This window comes from Zootermopsis nevadensis, unplaced genomic scaffold (genome assembly GCF_977971745.1).
Source record: "Zootermopsis nevadensis isolate Lab colony 2312 unplaced genomic scaffold, Znev_1.0 Znev_ptg000061l, whole genome shotgun sequence".
NCBI classification, from domain to species: Eukaryota; Metazoa; Arthropoda; class Insecta; order Blattodea; family Termopsidae; genus Zootermopsis; species Zootermopsis nevadensis.
Window position 1 is genome coordinate 21454868 of NW_028259192.1, and position 13712 is coordinate 21468579.

At 36.3% G+C, this 13712-nt stretch overlaps 4 protein-coding genes across 12 annotated transcripts in view; 1 reads left to right on the forward strand and 3 right to left on the reverse strand.

Moving 5' to 3' along the window:
• sp3 (phosphatidylinositide phosphatase spermathreecae) overlaps positions 1-898 on the reverse strand; it is a 25533-nt gene extending 24635 nt beyond the window's left edge. For 3 of the 6 annotated variants that reach the window (XM_022064837.2, XM_022064841.2, XM_087340141.1), the window contains exon 1: positions 206-898. In XM_022064837.2, the coding sequence (XP_021920529.2) occupies positions 206-361 (156 nt within the window). In that variant the 5' untranslated portion in view covers positions 362-898. The remainder of the gene's footprint in view (positions 1-205) is intronic. The other 3 variants (XM_022064840.2, XM_087340142.1, XM_087340143.1) reach the window with 2 other exon arrangements.
• LOC110830215 (UV-stimulated scaffold protein A) overlaps positions 1-5000 on the forward strand; it is a 9152-nt gene extending 4152 nt beyond the window's left edge. Inside the window, exons 9-13 of the mRNA XM_087340144.1 lie at positions 898-1087; positions 1570-1716; positions 2122-2279; positions 2470-2678; positions 3225-5000. Coding sequence (XP_087196270.1) covers positions 898-1087; positions 1570-1716; positions 2122-2279; positions 2470-2572 — 598 coding nt within the window. The 3' untranslated portion in view covers positions 2573-2678; positions 3225-5000. The remainder of the gene's footprint in view (positions 1-897; positions 1088-1569; positions 1717-2121; positions 2280-2469; positions 2679-3224) is intronic.
• On the reverse strand, positions 3344-7101 carry mRpL47 (mitochondrial ribosomal protein L47). Its single transcript, XM_022064850.2, has 6 exons — positions 6884-7101; positions 6076-6249; positions 5783-5879; positions 5254-5371; positions 4470-4629; positions 3344-3540 (listed from the first exon to the last, which is right to left on the reverse strand). Exons 1-6 carry the CDS (start codon positions 6982-6984, stop codon positions 3396-3398), a joined length of 795 nt encoding a protein of 264 aa, XP_021920542.1. The 5' UTR covers positions 6985-7101; the 3' UTR covers positions 3344-3395.
• Positions 7102-7488: 387 nt separating this feature from the next.
• flip (ankyrin repeat and SAM domain-containing protein flippy) lies at positions 7489-13289 on the reverse strand. 4 transcript variants are annotated; one of them, XM_087340160.1, is made up of 9 exons: positions 11861-11897; positions 11160-11337; positions 10389-10513; positions 10062-10143; positions 9457-9684; positions 9227-9354; positions 8633-8850; positions 8404-8481; positions 7489-7674 (listed from the first exon to the last, which is right to left on the reverse strand). In XM_087340160.1, the coding sequence occupies exons 2-8, from the start codon at positions 11330-11332 to the stop codon at positions 8413-8415; spliced, it is 1023 nt and encodes a 340-aa protein (XP_087196286.1). In that variant the 5' UTR covers positions 11333-11337; positions 11861-11897; the 3' UTR covers positions 7489-7674; positions 8404-8412. The 4 variants fall into 4 exon arrangements, with proteins under 4 accessions (XP_087196286.1, XP_087196285.1, XP_087196287.1 ...); XM_087340159.1 differs by lacking the exon at positions 7489-7674 and having other exon boundaries at positions 7931-8481; positions 11861-11895; XM_087340161.1 differs by lacking the exons at positions 7489-7674; positions 10389-10513; positions 11861-11897 and adding an exon at positions 11925-13289 and having other exon boundaries at positions 7931-8481.
• Positions 13290-13712: the final 423 nt, after the last annotated feature.

Consider the following 13712-nt stretch of genomic DNA (forward strand, 5'->3'; position numbering starts at 1 on the left):
TCGCCTTCATGAACGGTCAGCATGGTGAGGTGAACATGACAGAGTAAGACGTGATATGGCCACAGAAATCATATAATTGAAATCCATTGAATTATAAAAAAAAAGTTGTCAGTGGAACCACCGTTCCGGAGAATCTGACGTAAATACGTCTCTGTAATGTAATGTAATGTAATAATTCTTATATAAGATAAGTAAACATTATTACCAGCACAAAATTATCTAGTGTACGACGCACTTCTTCTACAAGCGATTCACAGCTCAGCTCTTTCCACAATAACGAAAGCGGTTTGTTGACGGCAGTAATGTAACACAACAACGCTGAGTAAACAGATGACGTAACAATTAGTTTCTTAGGTAACATAACAATGCACGCAGGAGTTCATATAAAAGCTGACCATTGTTGTCGGTCCATATTTACACACTGTTGATATGGATCTTTCACATTTTCGTTACACATCTTCGTTACACTTTTTTGCCGAATGACCCTTCCGTATAGACGTATTTACGTCAAAAAAATATAACTACTAGTCCCTTGTGTTAAAAATTTACAAAGTTGTACTGTATTATGTTTCTTAACCCTCTCCTAAATTCAGGAGAAAACGCCTATACAAAATGCTGTTCAAGGCCTTAGCCCTGAAAAGCATTCATATTTTTGTGGCTTTGAGTGGTATCTGTTGGAAAGTTATCTAAATTTTAGAAGTAATATTCCTTTCATATAGTGGCTTTAATTCCTGAGATGAACGTGAAATAATGTCAAATAATTATTTTGTTGGGAAATAATAATACGGTAAAATGTGGAGTTACAGTGAGACTGAAAAGGGTCAGGAAAGGATTAAATACATGGATGCCTTGTTTATACATGTTACTGAACTCCAAAGCAAATGGAATCTGTTCCAGAGTTAGGGCTGAAGGCTCCAGGTTCTGGCATTCTTCTTTAGAAGAGCTAGAAGAGGTACCAGTGCCTGATGGTATACCAAGTTTGAGGACCAGAGTAATTGAGTTTGCTGGTAAATTTGAACCAGTCCAGTGGACTTGCAGAGCACAACTACCCAGTGGAAAGCTTTGTCCACGTCGAGATCGATTTAAGGTATTTACTTACATTGTATAAAAACAGGAAATAATTTTACACACACAGCGAAGTATGGATAATATTTATGGTTACAAAATATAACAAATATCTACGTAGAGGGGGGGGGGTGGTAAATATAAAGTAGTCTCTGTGTTTATTACCATACCACAGAGACATTACAGGAGCGTAGAGATTAACGTTCACACGTTCGGTGAGTGGTCAAGTTTCATGGCCTTTTTTTCGTCTTGTCCGTTTCATGATATTTATAAGACAGTATCATACATTAGCATTCATGAATTGAAAATCTTGAGGTAATAACAGAGCAAATATGCTATACTTATAGTGATATGTACATATATTTCCTAATTTATTGTTATCAAATTTTGGAAGTTGCACTTAAAGATGATTTGCAAATTTTAAGGATTCGCTAGAAATACTCTTGTGATAAATTCTGCTTTCCTAAAAACTGAAAATTTCCCTGTATTTTATTTTCGTTTCAGTGCCCTTTCCATGGTCCAATAGTTGCAAGAGATGAAACTGGAAAGTGCACCAAACCAGAAGATGATGAAAGAATTGCAAAAGCAGAGGACGACAAAGCAAAAGAATGCCCAGACTGGCAAGACCCACAGCTGCTTGAAGATATTAAAGTAAAACACGACTCACTCAGACGCCTCATACACGCTTGTTAATATGTGTACCCTAAGTCTAAATATAATAAGCTATATGGAGCCCTTCTTCATAACCTGATAATTGCTCAGCTAGTCAAAAAATTCTCTGCTTTTCATGAAACCCAAAGGCTCAAGAAGATAGCATCAACAAAAACATAGTAGACTGTGATATTTTCCACAATGGAACATTTTGATAAATCTGCAAACAAATGATACACTGAACTTTTGATCATCAAATTAAAATTTAAAACACGGATGAATTATGATGAATAGGGATTTTTTTTCTTTCCAAATTCTTTCATATATGAGAAAGTTTCGTGCCTTTAAGAGGCAGGCTCAAATTCACTGACAAATGCTCCATCTTGTTTTGTTGTTTTTTTTCAGCAAGCCACTGGAGTAGATCTAAAAATGCCAGAGACAAGAAAAAGAAAAGGCAACAAGAAAAGAAAGCAGTCAGACAAAAATAAATACCCTGGACTCACCGACATAAATGCCAAACAAAACACGACATATACCAGACTCTCCAAGAAGATTTTTAAAAAGTAAATATTTATCAAGTTTACCTCAAGTTTTTATTCTTCCAATATCCATTTTCCATATGAATGTTTCAGGGATAACATGAAATTTACACTTTATGAAACGTCTGATGGAATTTAAGCAAGCAAGCCAGTAAGAACCCAATCAAAGATTCTGACTTTATCGGGTTATTTTCCTGTTGATTTCTTTTTCTAGGGGTGCAGTGAAACGAGTTTCCAGAGCAATGGATGCAGCAGATCACAAGCGGTTCCGGGATAAATATGGAGACCAATTTCATTATATGTATAACACTGTATAATGAAGGCAGAGCATAAATCTTAACTCATAAAATACGTAATACCTACTTCTTCTTGCTGATGCGTTTCCAGTTCACATAAGTCCGTTCCATGGTGTTTCTTGCACATGTATGTATAACTGAACAGAGAGTTGGATGTGTAAGGTCCCATTCCATGAAATTTATGTTTTCACTCTGCTTGTAGCATTTCAATCTTCACACAGATGTGGGTTCTTCATACACGCTAAGTTGTATCAAAAACGAAAGAGCCAAGAAATTAAAACCCAAGTTTCCAAGTAAAGAATCCTTCATAAAGTATTCAGAACTATGGACATCATTTTACCTTACAAAACAGAAGTAAAGCACTTTGATATAAAAATTAATTAAAAAAATTAAAAAAAATCAATGAATCTGAAAACATGGCAAAGTATTACAATTTTCATTAAATTAAAAAGAGATTAAATCTGTGAAAAACTTGTTATTTCTCATTTCAGAACCTTTTATCTTCTTGTATGCTGTCTAAAAACTTGAAGGTGGCAATATATAAAACTATAATTTTACAGTTTTTTATCAGCGTAGGACTTGGTCTCTAGTGGCTGGTAGTATTTTTATAAAATATTTTTATATATGCACATCATATGGAATAGTTTTTCATTAATTTACACCTTATCCACAGTAAAATTACATCAATGAAGAAATGCTGATGGTTGAACCCGCAAAGGAAGGGTAAAACTGGATGAAGTGCCTTAAACATCGGAATAAAGCCAGAGATTGAAATAAATAATTAGCAACTAGTACATTTCTATGACCCACATTGTAATCAGAGAACAATAGAATTATAAGTCTGTCAACAAATATTCTCACGATGACCACGGGTCTTCTTTTGGTAGCGTATCTTCTCAATATCTACAGAAGGGAACTGCTCCTTCACAGCTTCAAAATCTAGGTTAGGGAATCTCTTCATGAGTCCAATCACGTGGTTGCGTTCCCGGCTGCAAAAGCAATTAAGCATCAATTTACTGTCTGTAATTCTAAAGGTTTGTAACGATAGTTTAGTACTTTCTGTCAACAGTGCCCACATCTAATGGAGTACACGTACGTTCAAACTGCATTCTTCATGCTACTATAATAAACATAATTTTCTTGAAAGGGCAATCACATTGCAGATACCATGATGCATATAGTTTGCTATAAAAACAATGTATCAAATAATATTTTTAGATTTTAATGAAATTCGTAATTTATGTCATGTACAAATTCTTGTATAATGAGCAACTTTTGAAAAAGAACATGTATAAATCCAATCCGAGCATCATGTAATGTAAATACAAACAAAACTTAAATTGTCTTCATAACTGTTAGTACAGACCCAAAATACCAAATTTTATGAAAATCTGTTCAACAGTTTCAGAGATTCAGATCTAAAGGGTTCTGACGATGGTAGATTACACTTAAAATTATTCGCTATATGGAATTTTTCCATCGTCCTTGTTCAAAAAAAAAATAGAGCTAGTCTCCATCACTGGACGGACCCAACCGAGTAGGTACCTCTCACCTGAAGACGGAAACAGAGCCAGTTTCTAAAATGTCGTGGTTTCTTCTTTTAAACGATGATGATGGAAAAAGTCCAGATAGTGAATAATTTTAAGTTTCATAGATACACAGATGGACACAACTGTACAAGTATGCACAATGTTACTTTTACTTCAGTAAATTGAACAATGTCTGAACAAAAAACTATAGCAGCTTCTTCTTTGAATCATTTGATAACTCCAGATTCACTTTACATTCATAAAATCTATTAATATAATTCTATGACCACTTACTTCTGTTAAAACCCAATAAAACCTTCACATCAACTCCTGCATACAAGTCAATTTTCTTACTCAGCATTTTTTCACAACACAAAGAAGATACTTACTTTCGAGCTTTTCTCTTTTCAAGAAACTTTTTTTCTCTGTAGAGCGTAATAAAATTCTTGACATCACGAGTATGCGCATATGACTTATGACGCTGTTGCCATTCCTTATTCATGAATTGAGGTATGATGTGCTCTGCCATTCGGTGATTGTACCTCAAACCTATGAGTGTAACAGGAGAAAGAAATCAGATTGCTTTTCTGTGAGCTAAGTTTTACCAATATTGTCTAAACTGGGTCAAAATTGTAGTCGTGTAAATTAACCCTTTCACTGTTATACACGAAACAGTGCTACCATCAAGAAAAACACAAGGATATGTTCCATAAAATATGTAGTGACTGTTCTGAAGCATATAAAACAAAAGTGTTATTACAAACCGAGTTTTATGGCAAAAAAACATTCATATGGGTACGTAAGGATTAATGATTCTTAGGACATTTTAAAAATTGTTTCAACTGAAGATGTTACCAGTGCATAGCGTCAAATGAGAAGTAAAAATATGAATGATGAAAATATAAGGATTTCAAAGAAGAGTGTGTGTGTTTCTCTCTCCTTCTCCCTCTCCGCATTCTGATACAGGTTGAACACAATAAACTAATTATTATAATGATCATGCGTATATAAAAAATTTAATTAAACAGAAGACTCATTTTATGTTAAATGGCACATAAACAGGTTATACTTGTTACTAGAGACCATGCATGATGTTTAAAAACAAATATCACAACAAATGTTTGTTTAAAAAATAACTGCTTTGTTATATGAAACATTTAATGATTTTCTTACCTAAAGAGCCCGTTCTTACACAGACAGGTCGTTCTCCAGTTTGTCCTGTTTCTAACTTAAAGTATGCTTCATTCCTCTCTCGGACAACATCTTCCAAATTCTTCATGCTTTCCTCCACCTTGGAAGAAATAAACATCAGCACCAAGAATCAATAAGAGGGAATCAAAAAATGTTAACTACTAAAAAGTAAAGATAAGGTTAACCTTACAACTATATATACCATTACATATATTTATTTTTCCAGTCTATACACAAAACTTGTTTTAAAATAATGTTGTTAAAATTATTTATAACTTTTAAAATAATGTTGTTAAAATTATTTATAATATATTATTTGTTACAAGTTTTGTGTATAAACTGGAAAATGATATAACACAAACATGACGCAATTAAGATACAAAAAAAAAATTATATATACCATATCATGAAGGGAGTAACTAATGACTAGTAGCTTCACGATTTGTACTCTTCACCAACTAGCATTGAGTTGATCATATCAGATCACAGTAACTTAATTAAAAGTACTTACTTTATCTATTCTCTCAGGATTAGGGAACAACTGTATTTGTTCTTTGCTTTCATGTTCCATTGTGAGCAGCATATTCTTTTCCTTTAGCAGTACAAACCTTAAAAATATAAACATAAGTTGTAAAGTGACGGTCAGAGTAATACTACTGCCTTCAGCACAAAACTGGTAAATTAAAACTACTTAGGAGCAGTAACCCATCACCGACTTTACAAAAACTATTCTAACATAGTTAATTCAACTAGTTATCATATTGTGAATAGACACTTCTTTCAACAGGTATTAAAACCACCTACCACAGTTTATGCAAGTCTGAATTACTTTTGATTCGCAGTTCATCCTTTTTCCATGATCTACCCACTTTAACTTCATTCTTCGCCCAATTATTTTTGTCATCAAAAAACTCCATTAAATCTTGTTTCACTGAAGTAGCATGGAAACATGAGCATGGACATACCACAGAACTGGTTCTGTAACAAAAAACACACAATTTTATCACATTCAACAACTGCAAGAATAAAAATAGTTTTGTGATCTAACTAGTGGCTATTACAGTATTCAAGTCAGATCAATATGTAAATTAGGCTGCTGATTCTTCAACTATCACACCCACTGAAAGCATGCTATTACTTGACAGTAGACATAGTGACATGAGCATCTAACTTAATTGGAAGATGCATCTTAGTACCCTAATTCTCTTGCTACTGACTTCAATGACTCTGCCATGCAAAAACTCCTCAAATTCAAAATTCCTCATCCTTCCTCTGATGCTTAGGTCATGTCACTGAATCTGCCCAAGTATGAGGCTCAGCGATATTCATAACAAACCAGTGTTTTGCAGGGCAGGGTTATCAGTCCACCGCCCTAGAGGATAATCATCTGTTGGTTGCCTGCAACTGCTTATTGATCAAACCGTTTGCAATCAGAGGAGAAGCCAAGCTGTAGTAACTTAACATGGCTAATTTGGAGCACAGGACAATAAATAAAAAAACTGTATACTAGTAATGTTACGATTTTCCAACTTTCAAAATTAAACCAACCAAAATTGCAGACCTATGGGAAATCCATTGCTCTACATCCAAGCCAAAAATAAAATGACCATACCTGGGAACACATTTTGTTTTAGAAATGTTCATCACTGACAAAGACGAAAAGCTTTTAAACATACTATTTAATGTCTTTGAAATACTAATTAACCCTGCCATTTCTGTTAATTCAAACAGACAGTCACAATGAACACGATCACTACAACCAAAAGCGAACAACCATATGAAACATACTTCCTCACGCCATTACCTTTTTACGAACCATATGACCACGGATCATGTATACAGGCCATATGGAGTGATGCACATAACCTCAAAATAAATCAGCTACAACTCTGTGACCAAAGGTAAAAAACTTCGATAAAACCAATGCTGTCTTATACCCGTAGCGCTGAAAGCAAGACACGTAGCAAATTTTATTTTCGTCTCCGAATTTGAAATCGGACTTCGGTAACTGTAAGGGAAAAAAATTCGTTTGCCTTTTTCATTCTTTCTTTGCTTTTGACAGGATAATGAATTTCTTCCAAAACATCAAAACTGTCAGATTGAATGGTTCATTATCATGATCACTCCACCCACCAGTTTTCCTGGATGTGGCCAAAACCGTCGACACAGTATGGGTCGAAGACCTCCTCTACAAGCTAACCATCCTCAACTTCCCATCCTACCTAGAAAAAAACATCTCATCCTATCTTGCCTGCCGAACATGCGGGCCGGCGTTGTTCAGGGTGAACGTCACGGATGACACGGCTCTCGTAGCCACATACTGTAGTCCAACGCTCCTTTTCTGGAGGCCTACCTTGGTAGACTGGAGCTCTGTCTCTGGGCCTGGAGGATTGCCATCAATGTCTAGAAGAGCATAGTGGTTCTCTTTGTTAAGGTCGCAAGACGCATCCAAAAGCCCAGATCAGTGCAATTTCTCAGACAGCTGATACAATGGGTCGAAACAGTTCGGTATCTTGGGGTCACCCTTGACACCAGGGTTACCTGGTTGGCGCACATCAACCAGGTGGGAAATCCCAGAGAATGAATGCTTCATCAACTGAACAAAATTTTGAAAGAATTCTGAAGAGAATCTGGTTTATAAAATACCTTATTCAGTGTGTTACTTTAATCACCATTATATTTTGATGTAATCATTAATTACAAACAATTTATATAGATGGCAGTCTTCTGGATTGTTATGCTGCGTAGCATTATATTTGTGTACCAGCATTTCAAAGGAACATACTACTTATGCCTTTGGGAATTCAGCATTTTGGTTTTGTACCAATATTTTTGAAGAACAGACTGCCTCAACCTTCAGTCCAAAGTCCTATGGGCAGTATATTCCTCCAAAATGTTGGAATTCAGTCAAATGCTATATGGTGCATCATCTTTCCTCAATTCACTATGAAAACCAGAAGTCTTACATCGAGAACAATTTTAAATTTTAAACATACAAAACCATGTCAAATATGAGGGGAAGCCAATACAACACTTGGCTTCATCTTATTGCACAAAATGTTGGTAGCAGCTACTCCTAACCCACTCACTAAAAAATTTATACCTCAAGATTTTCTGTATCCATATGCTTACATCTTGTCATTAATAATCTTCAGTCTCTTCATGTAATTTGTCTCCTGCAGTGTTGGGGGATAAGACCACAATGATTTCCTGTCAAATTGATATAAAACAACGTGTTTCAGTAGAAGTGTCATCTTTCTTCTGAAAGAAAAATTTCATTCCATCTCATTAGTCTACATCAGTGGTCCCCAACTCGGTGCCCACACAGAAACATAGAAAAACACTTCAACATTCCTCTTACCTTAACATCCCTGGCACATGCCATATCAAGAGCTGTGTTATGGTAAACATTGCATGGAACCAAGTCTGCTCCCGAGTCTACCAACAGCTTTACAATGTCCTTGCAACCTGACAAAACAGCCTGCATAAGGCATGTTTGTCCACGTCGATCCACGCAGTTTGGAGTTGCACCTCGTTCCAACAGTTTCTTAAGAATCTGAACTGAGCTCTCCAGTATCACTGGAAAAAATATAAGAGTGTGAGTTTCTTTACAAAATTGTTTCTCAAACTTAGATGAAACTTGGCATTGGTAGTCTATAATGAAATTTCTCATGGAGAATTCCTGGATAAGTCCTAGAATAGTACCAGAGAGGTACTGGAGAGGTTATGCGGAACTTCCTTGGTCTTGGAGAAGTGCTGGAGAAGTCCTGGAAGGTTATGTGGAAGTCCTTAAGCGGTGGTGGGTGTTATCCTACGCGGGTCGGTTGTTTTGGATTTGATTAAGTTTGATTGGGATAAGTTACATTACATTTAGTCTTCTCGCTTAACCCACAGGCTTAAATACTTGAAAGTGTAGGTGTTAAAGATAATTATTTTTCTCTCCGCTCTCACCAACCTCCTCTCATGAGTGGTGTCCACTGTTCGACATCCTTTGCTTCTATGTCTGCACCTTCATCCAGAGCCATCTCCACTGTCTCCATCTCTGATCCATCCACTGCATAATGCAGAGCAGTGCAACCATTCCTATGCCAATATAGCACACGGAAGGAATACATGAACAGAGTTTCCGCTACAAGTTGTGACAAATATTCAGCCATTCATAACCTGAATTTAAGTCTGTCTGACCTGTCACGAATATCCCAGTTAGCCCCACGCTCTATCAGCTGATGTGCAATTTTTGCGTCTCCCTTGAAGCATACAATCATGAGGGCTGTTCTGCCAACCCCTTTGCTGGTCAAATTCACATCGGCTCCAGCACTTAGCATCAGGTTCACCATCTCTGGGTCACCAAGAGATGCTGCCTGCATAAGTGGCGACATGCCCATCGAGTTGAAGACCTCCACAGAGCCATACCTATAATCATTATTGTTATAAATGGCGTAACTATAATAAAAAGTGTAAATTACAAGAAACACCACTGTTAATGACATTCTGATACGCAGTGACAAATTTGTTGGTCTTGCCAGAACGTCACCACCAGATAACTATAACTGAAGGAACATAAAATAAACATTTTACTACATAACAAGACGCACATCATCATCAAAATACCACAGCACCATGGAGAGTATTTTCTGACTTCTAGACCACGATTTGCCACTGCTGACATAATAGGAAAAAGAATTTTAATCCAGAAATGCGAAAAGAGAGAAATTGCGGTGTGGAAAGCGTCATGTAACAGCGATTTTATGGACACAGCTTAAAAAACAGAGATATACTCTTTACAATACCTATTTGTAAGATTCTTCTTTGCAATTTTTGGTTGGCCATACTGAATTGCCCTGAATAGGTTCACAATCGCCATCTGACCTTCTGAAAACAGTAAGCAAACATGTATGAAAATTACTATTTCGTTAGGTAGGTAGGCGTCGATGTGCACACTTTGGGCTGAATATGCAGCAATATGCCATCCATTACCAAAGTCGAGAATACGTGGAACTTCAACCTCATATCCTGCACGCAATGGTTCCAAGGAAACGCAAGACAAATTAATGAAAAATACTCTACTGTTCGCTGGAAGTATACAAGGTTTCATCAGCAGAAATAATATTTGTTACCTTTCGTTGCGGCAGCAATCTGCGGGCTCCAGGGGCCATCTCCTTCAGGGGTAGTGACCTTAAGTTTAAACTGATAACACTCCAGGGGGCCTAGTCCAGTTACTTCAAACTTCGTTTGAAAACCCCTTCAAAAAAGAAAGCACGAACTACATATTTTTTCAAAAAATATGTAGTTCGTGCAAAAATAAATCGTATTATTATTATTAAACTAAGTCCTTTTACTAGAAAGCCATTACCAAAATGGAATTTATTTAAAGAAACCTCCTCTTGGCATATTTCTAAGATGGCGTAAAATTTATATAGTTGAAACTTCAACTGCTGAAAGTTGGCAGAACAATTTTCTTTCATTAATATCCTCAATTAAATTCTGACCGGTAGATAAGATATCTCGCACTTAACATGAAAATGGTTAAAACTCTACGATGTGCTAACTTAAATCACAGGAATCTGAAATGAAGCATGAAAGAACTTCACACGTAGACAATAAAATAAATAAATGCTTAGAAATCAACACAAAGCAGATATTTCTCACATAAATTTGGCAGGCTTACTTAAAAGTCACGTACCGTATTAAATTTCTCCTAAAAAGAAATTTAACACAGCAAATTTGTAAGATCTTTTAAAAGTTCTTAAAATTTTGCTATCAATCAAGCCAAGGTAAAATCTTTGTCTAGGTAATTATTACCAAGTCTATGTTGCAAATCGACGGCGATCAAGGGTTCGATTTATGACAGAGGTAGGACACTTTCTTTATAAATGGAGATCATTTACCAGTAGACAGTGACCCATCCTTGTACCCTGTCCTTGATTTGTAGTGTGTACTGCAGCCGATAAATTTCATCCTGTTCTTCACACCGAGATGGTCCCTCAGTCTCATCCCATGACAACATTATAGAAGAGGGAGTCGAACTCAGGACACGGAGCCGAGGGGGGCAAATATTCATTGCACCTTGTGGTAGTAAAAATTAAATCAAAAAAGTGACAATAATAATATAGGTAAAATTTGAGGATTACCTTAATTATAAAGACTATAAGCACTCGTGAAAGGTCGGTCAACATCCCAGAAGACAGACATCTTTAATAATCGAGGTAACCTCTGGTCCAAGCGAAACAACAATTTTGAAGAGGTTAACAAAATACATTAATAAGGCAACTTTTTCAAGAAATTACTTGTATGGAAAAAACAAAAATTTATGGATAATCATAATTACCACATTTCACCATTGGGCCCAAATTTTAAACATTTCAAATACATTTCACATCCTCATAACTTATATCTCTGAGCTTCATTTTAATATTACCCTGCAATCTATGCATATCTCACGTAAAATATTAATAACGGAGTTCATGACGAGAGCAATAGTGGTGACTATGATGACGACAAACATTTAGCCTAAATTCCTTACAATATTCTGAGATTTCAAACGTTTCGAAAACTTGGCTTGCGTTTTACTAGTTACGTTCATACACACCTGGCAACGTTAGACCTCTGAAAACACAGATGTGAATATTAATAGTGTTTTTCCTGATACGTACCTTGACTTGTAATGAACTTGTCGCTCATCTTTGTCGTCATATGGTGTCTTGTTTGCAGACTGTCTCCATGGTTACCGAATTGTTCTCGCCCACACGTACAGACGTGGCCAGAAATATGGAATCAATTTTCATGTAAACTGTAATGTAATTACTGCTGTAATACACCGTCACTTTTTTGCACAATTTATATCAGTGTTTATTGTAATTACACTATTATAATGCACTGTTTCACTGGGGGGGGGGGGGTCACTTATGAATGACGTTTCGACAAGCACATCTTCAGGTCACTTTTTCACTGTTTTGTTCATTCATGATACTTCACCGTTTAAAATACATAAAACATAAGATGAACTAGGCAACTACTTGAGATATTAATTTCTCACGGTGGAGATGATGTCAGTTGTCCTCTGGGCCGTGTAGGTGGGAACCTCTGGCAGATAATTTGGCCTTGTACTTCCCGAATACAAACCAAAGTTATCACGTTCGAGATAATTGGGATTCGATTCCTCCTACGACCGTGCTGATTATTCTCTCCACCACATTCTGAATGTCTATGACGTCCATTCATCCTGCATTCCAACGAGTGTTTCGATCTATTTCCTCAGGAGTAAAGACTGCATGTGCGTGAAACTGGTCAATACGACTCGATGGAGTTGGGCACAAAGCTGGTTTTATATTTATCTACTTTTCATCCAATTAAATTTATTTATTTTTCCTTCAAAGTCCGTTCTTTTTGGCAGTGAAGTCGAGGCCACTTCGAAGACCTAGGTGTATATGGGAGGATATTTAAAAATTGATTTTAAAGAAATAATGTTTACAAGTAAGTCGTAATTTATCTATTGTATATAATGGGTGGATTTATTTGTAACTTATCTCTACTTCATGTGAACCCTTTGTTTGTATTTTGTGACATTTATATAATAGTATGACTTGTATTTGTATAACATGTATTGTATTATTATGACTTATTCTACATCCTATTGTCATCTGACTAACTTATGGATCCATGGAATGTAATAAAGATTTTTGTAGTGTAAGAGGCTGTAGACTGGATTAATTTATTTCAATACAGCAATACAACAACCGGCAGAGGGCTGTTGTAAAAACGGTACGTAATCCCCTTAAAGGGACGTTCCTACATTACAAAGCAGTTAATAATGACATTATTTGCAAATAATAATGTCTGTGGTTTCGTATCGGTTGATATGAAATTGTTAAACATAATACATGCTTGAAATTTGGAAAGTCGTACGTGAGATATCGTTTATACAAGAATTTACTTCCGTAAGGTTGGCTACATAAAGAAATAGGACGCCACCTTCTTGTTTCGGACAGAGTTTGGCTGCCTGGTAGCGGTCAACGGAACCGCTGCACAAGGAGAAACAGTGGGCGTCGGTAATTATACTGAAGAAATTAGCATACTGCAGAAGCATTAGCATTTGAGGTTCTCACGGCGAACAATATGTCAAGTTCTTCTGGCTTGTGACACCGTGTTGATTTGCGGGTCGGTTAATACAGTCATTAATCCAGATTTTAACTTAATTATATGGATCAAGATTTGGATCTACATTTTTATACTGATGGATTGCACACAATAAGCACATTAACGTCCTTTTCATTGTAGTCTGTAGCTGACCTATAACAGAACATGCAAACGAAGACAGTCGAGAAACTGAAGGTGGCTGACTTCTGGATTGCAGCGCTAGTTTGGTAGAAGGTAAACTTCTGCCAGATTACACGGCACAATAACCTCGAAGGCAGCTATCTTCGTACTCGCCGCCGAGATAA

What these genes read in the sequence shown, in the direction of transcription:
- flip (XM_087340160.1), bottom strand. Translation starts at nt 11,332, where the DNA reads ATGAATATTTGCCCCCCTCGGCTCCGTGTCCTGAGTTCGACTCCCTCT. An exon ending in AACTGGGATATTCGTGACAG is followed by an intron (nt 9,355 to 9,456) that starts GTCAGACAGACT and finishes ATATTGGCATAG; the next exon opens with GAATGGTTGCACTGCTCTGC. An exon ending in CATGTGCCAGGGATGTTAAG is followed by an intron (nt 8,482 to 8,632) that starts GTAAGAGGAATG and finishes TCAATTTGACAG; the next exon opens with GAAATCATTGTGGTCTTATC.
- mRpL47 (XM_022064850.2), bottom strand. Translation starts at nt 6,984, where the DNA reads ATGGCAGGGTTAATTAGTATTTCAAAGACATTAAATAGTATGTTTAAA. An exon ending in TGTAAGAACGGGCTCTTTAG is followed by an intron (nt 4,630 to 5,253) that starts GTAAGAAAATCA and finishes TTACACTCATAG; the next exon opens with GTTTGAGGTACAATCACCGA. An exon ending in GAAAAGAGAAAAGCTCGAAA is followed by an intron (nt 3,541 to 4,469) that starts GTAAGTATCTTC and finishes TTGCTTTTGCAG; the next exon opens with CCGGGAACGCAACCACGTGA.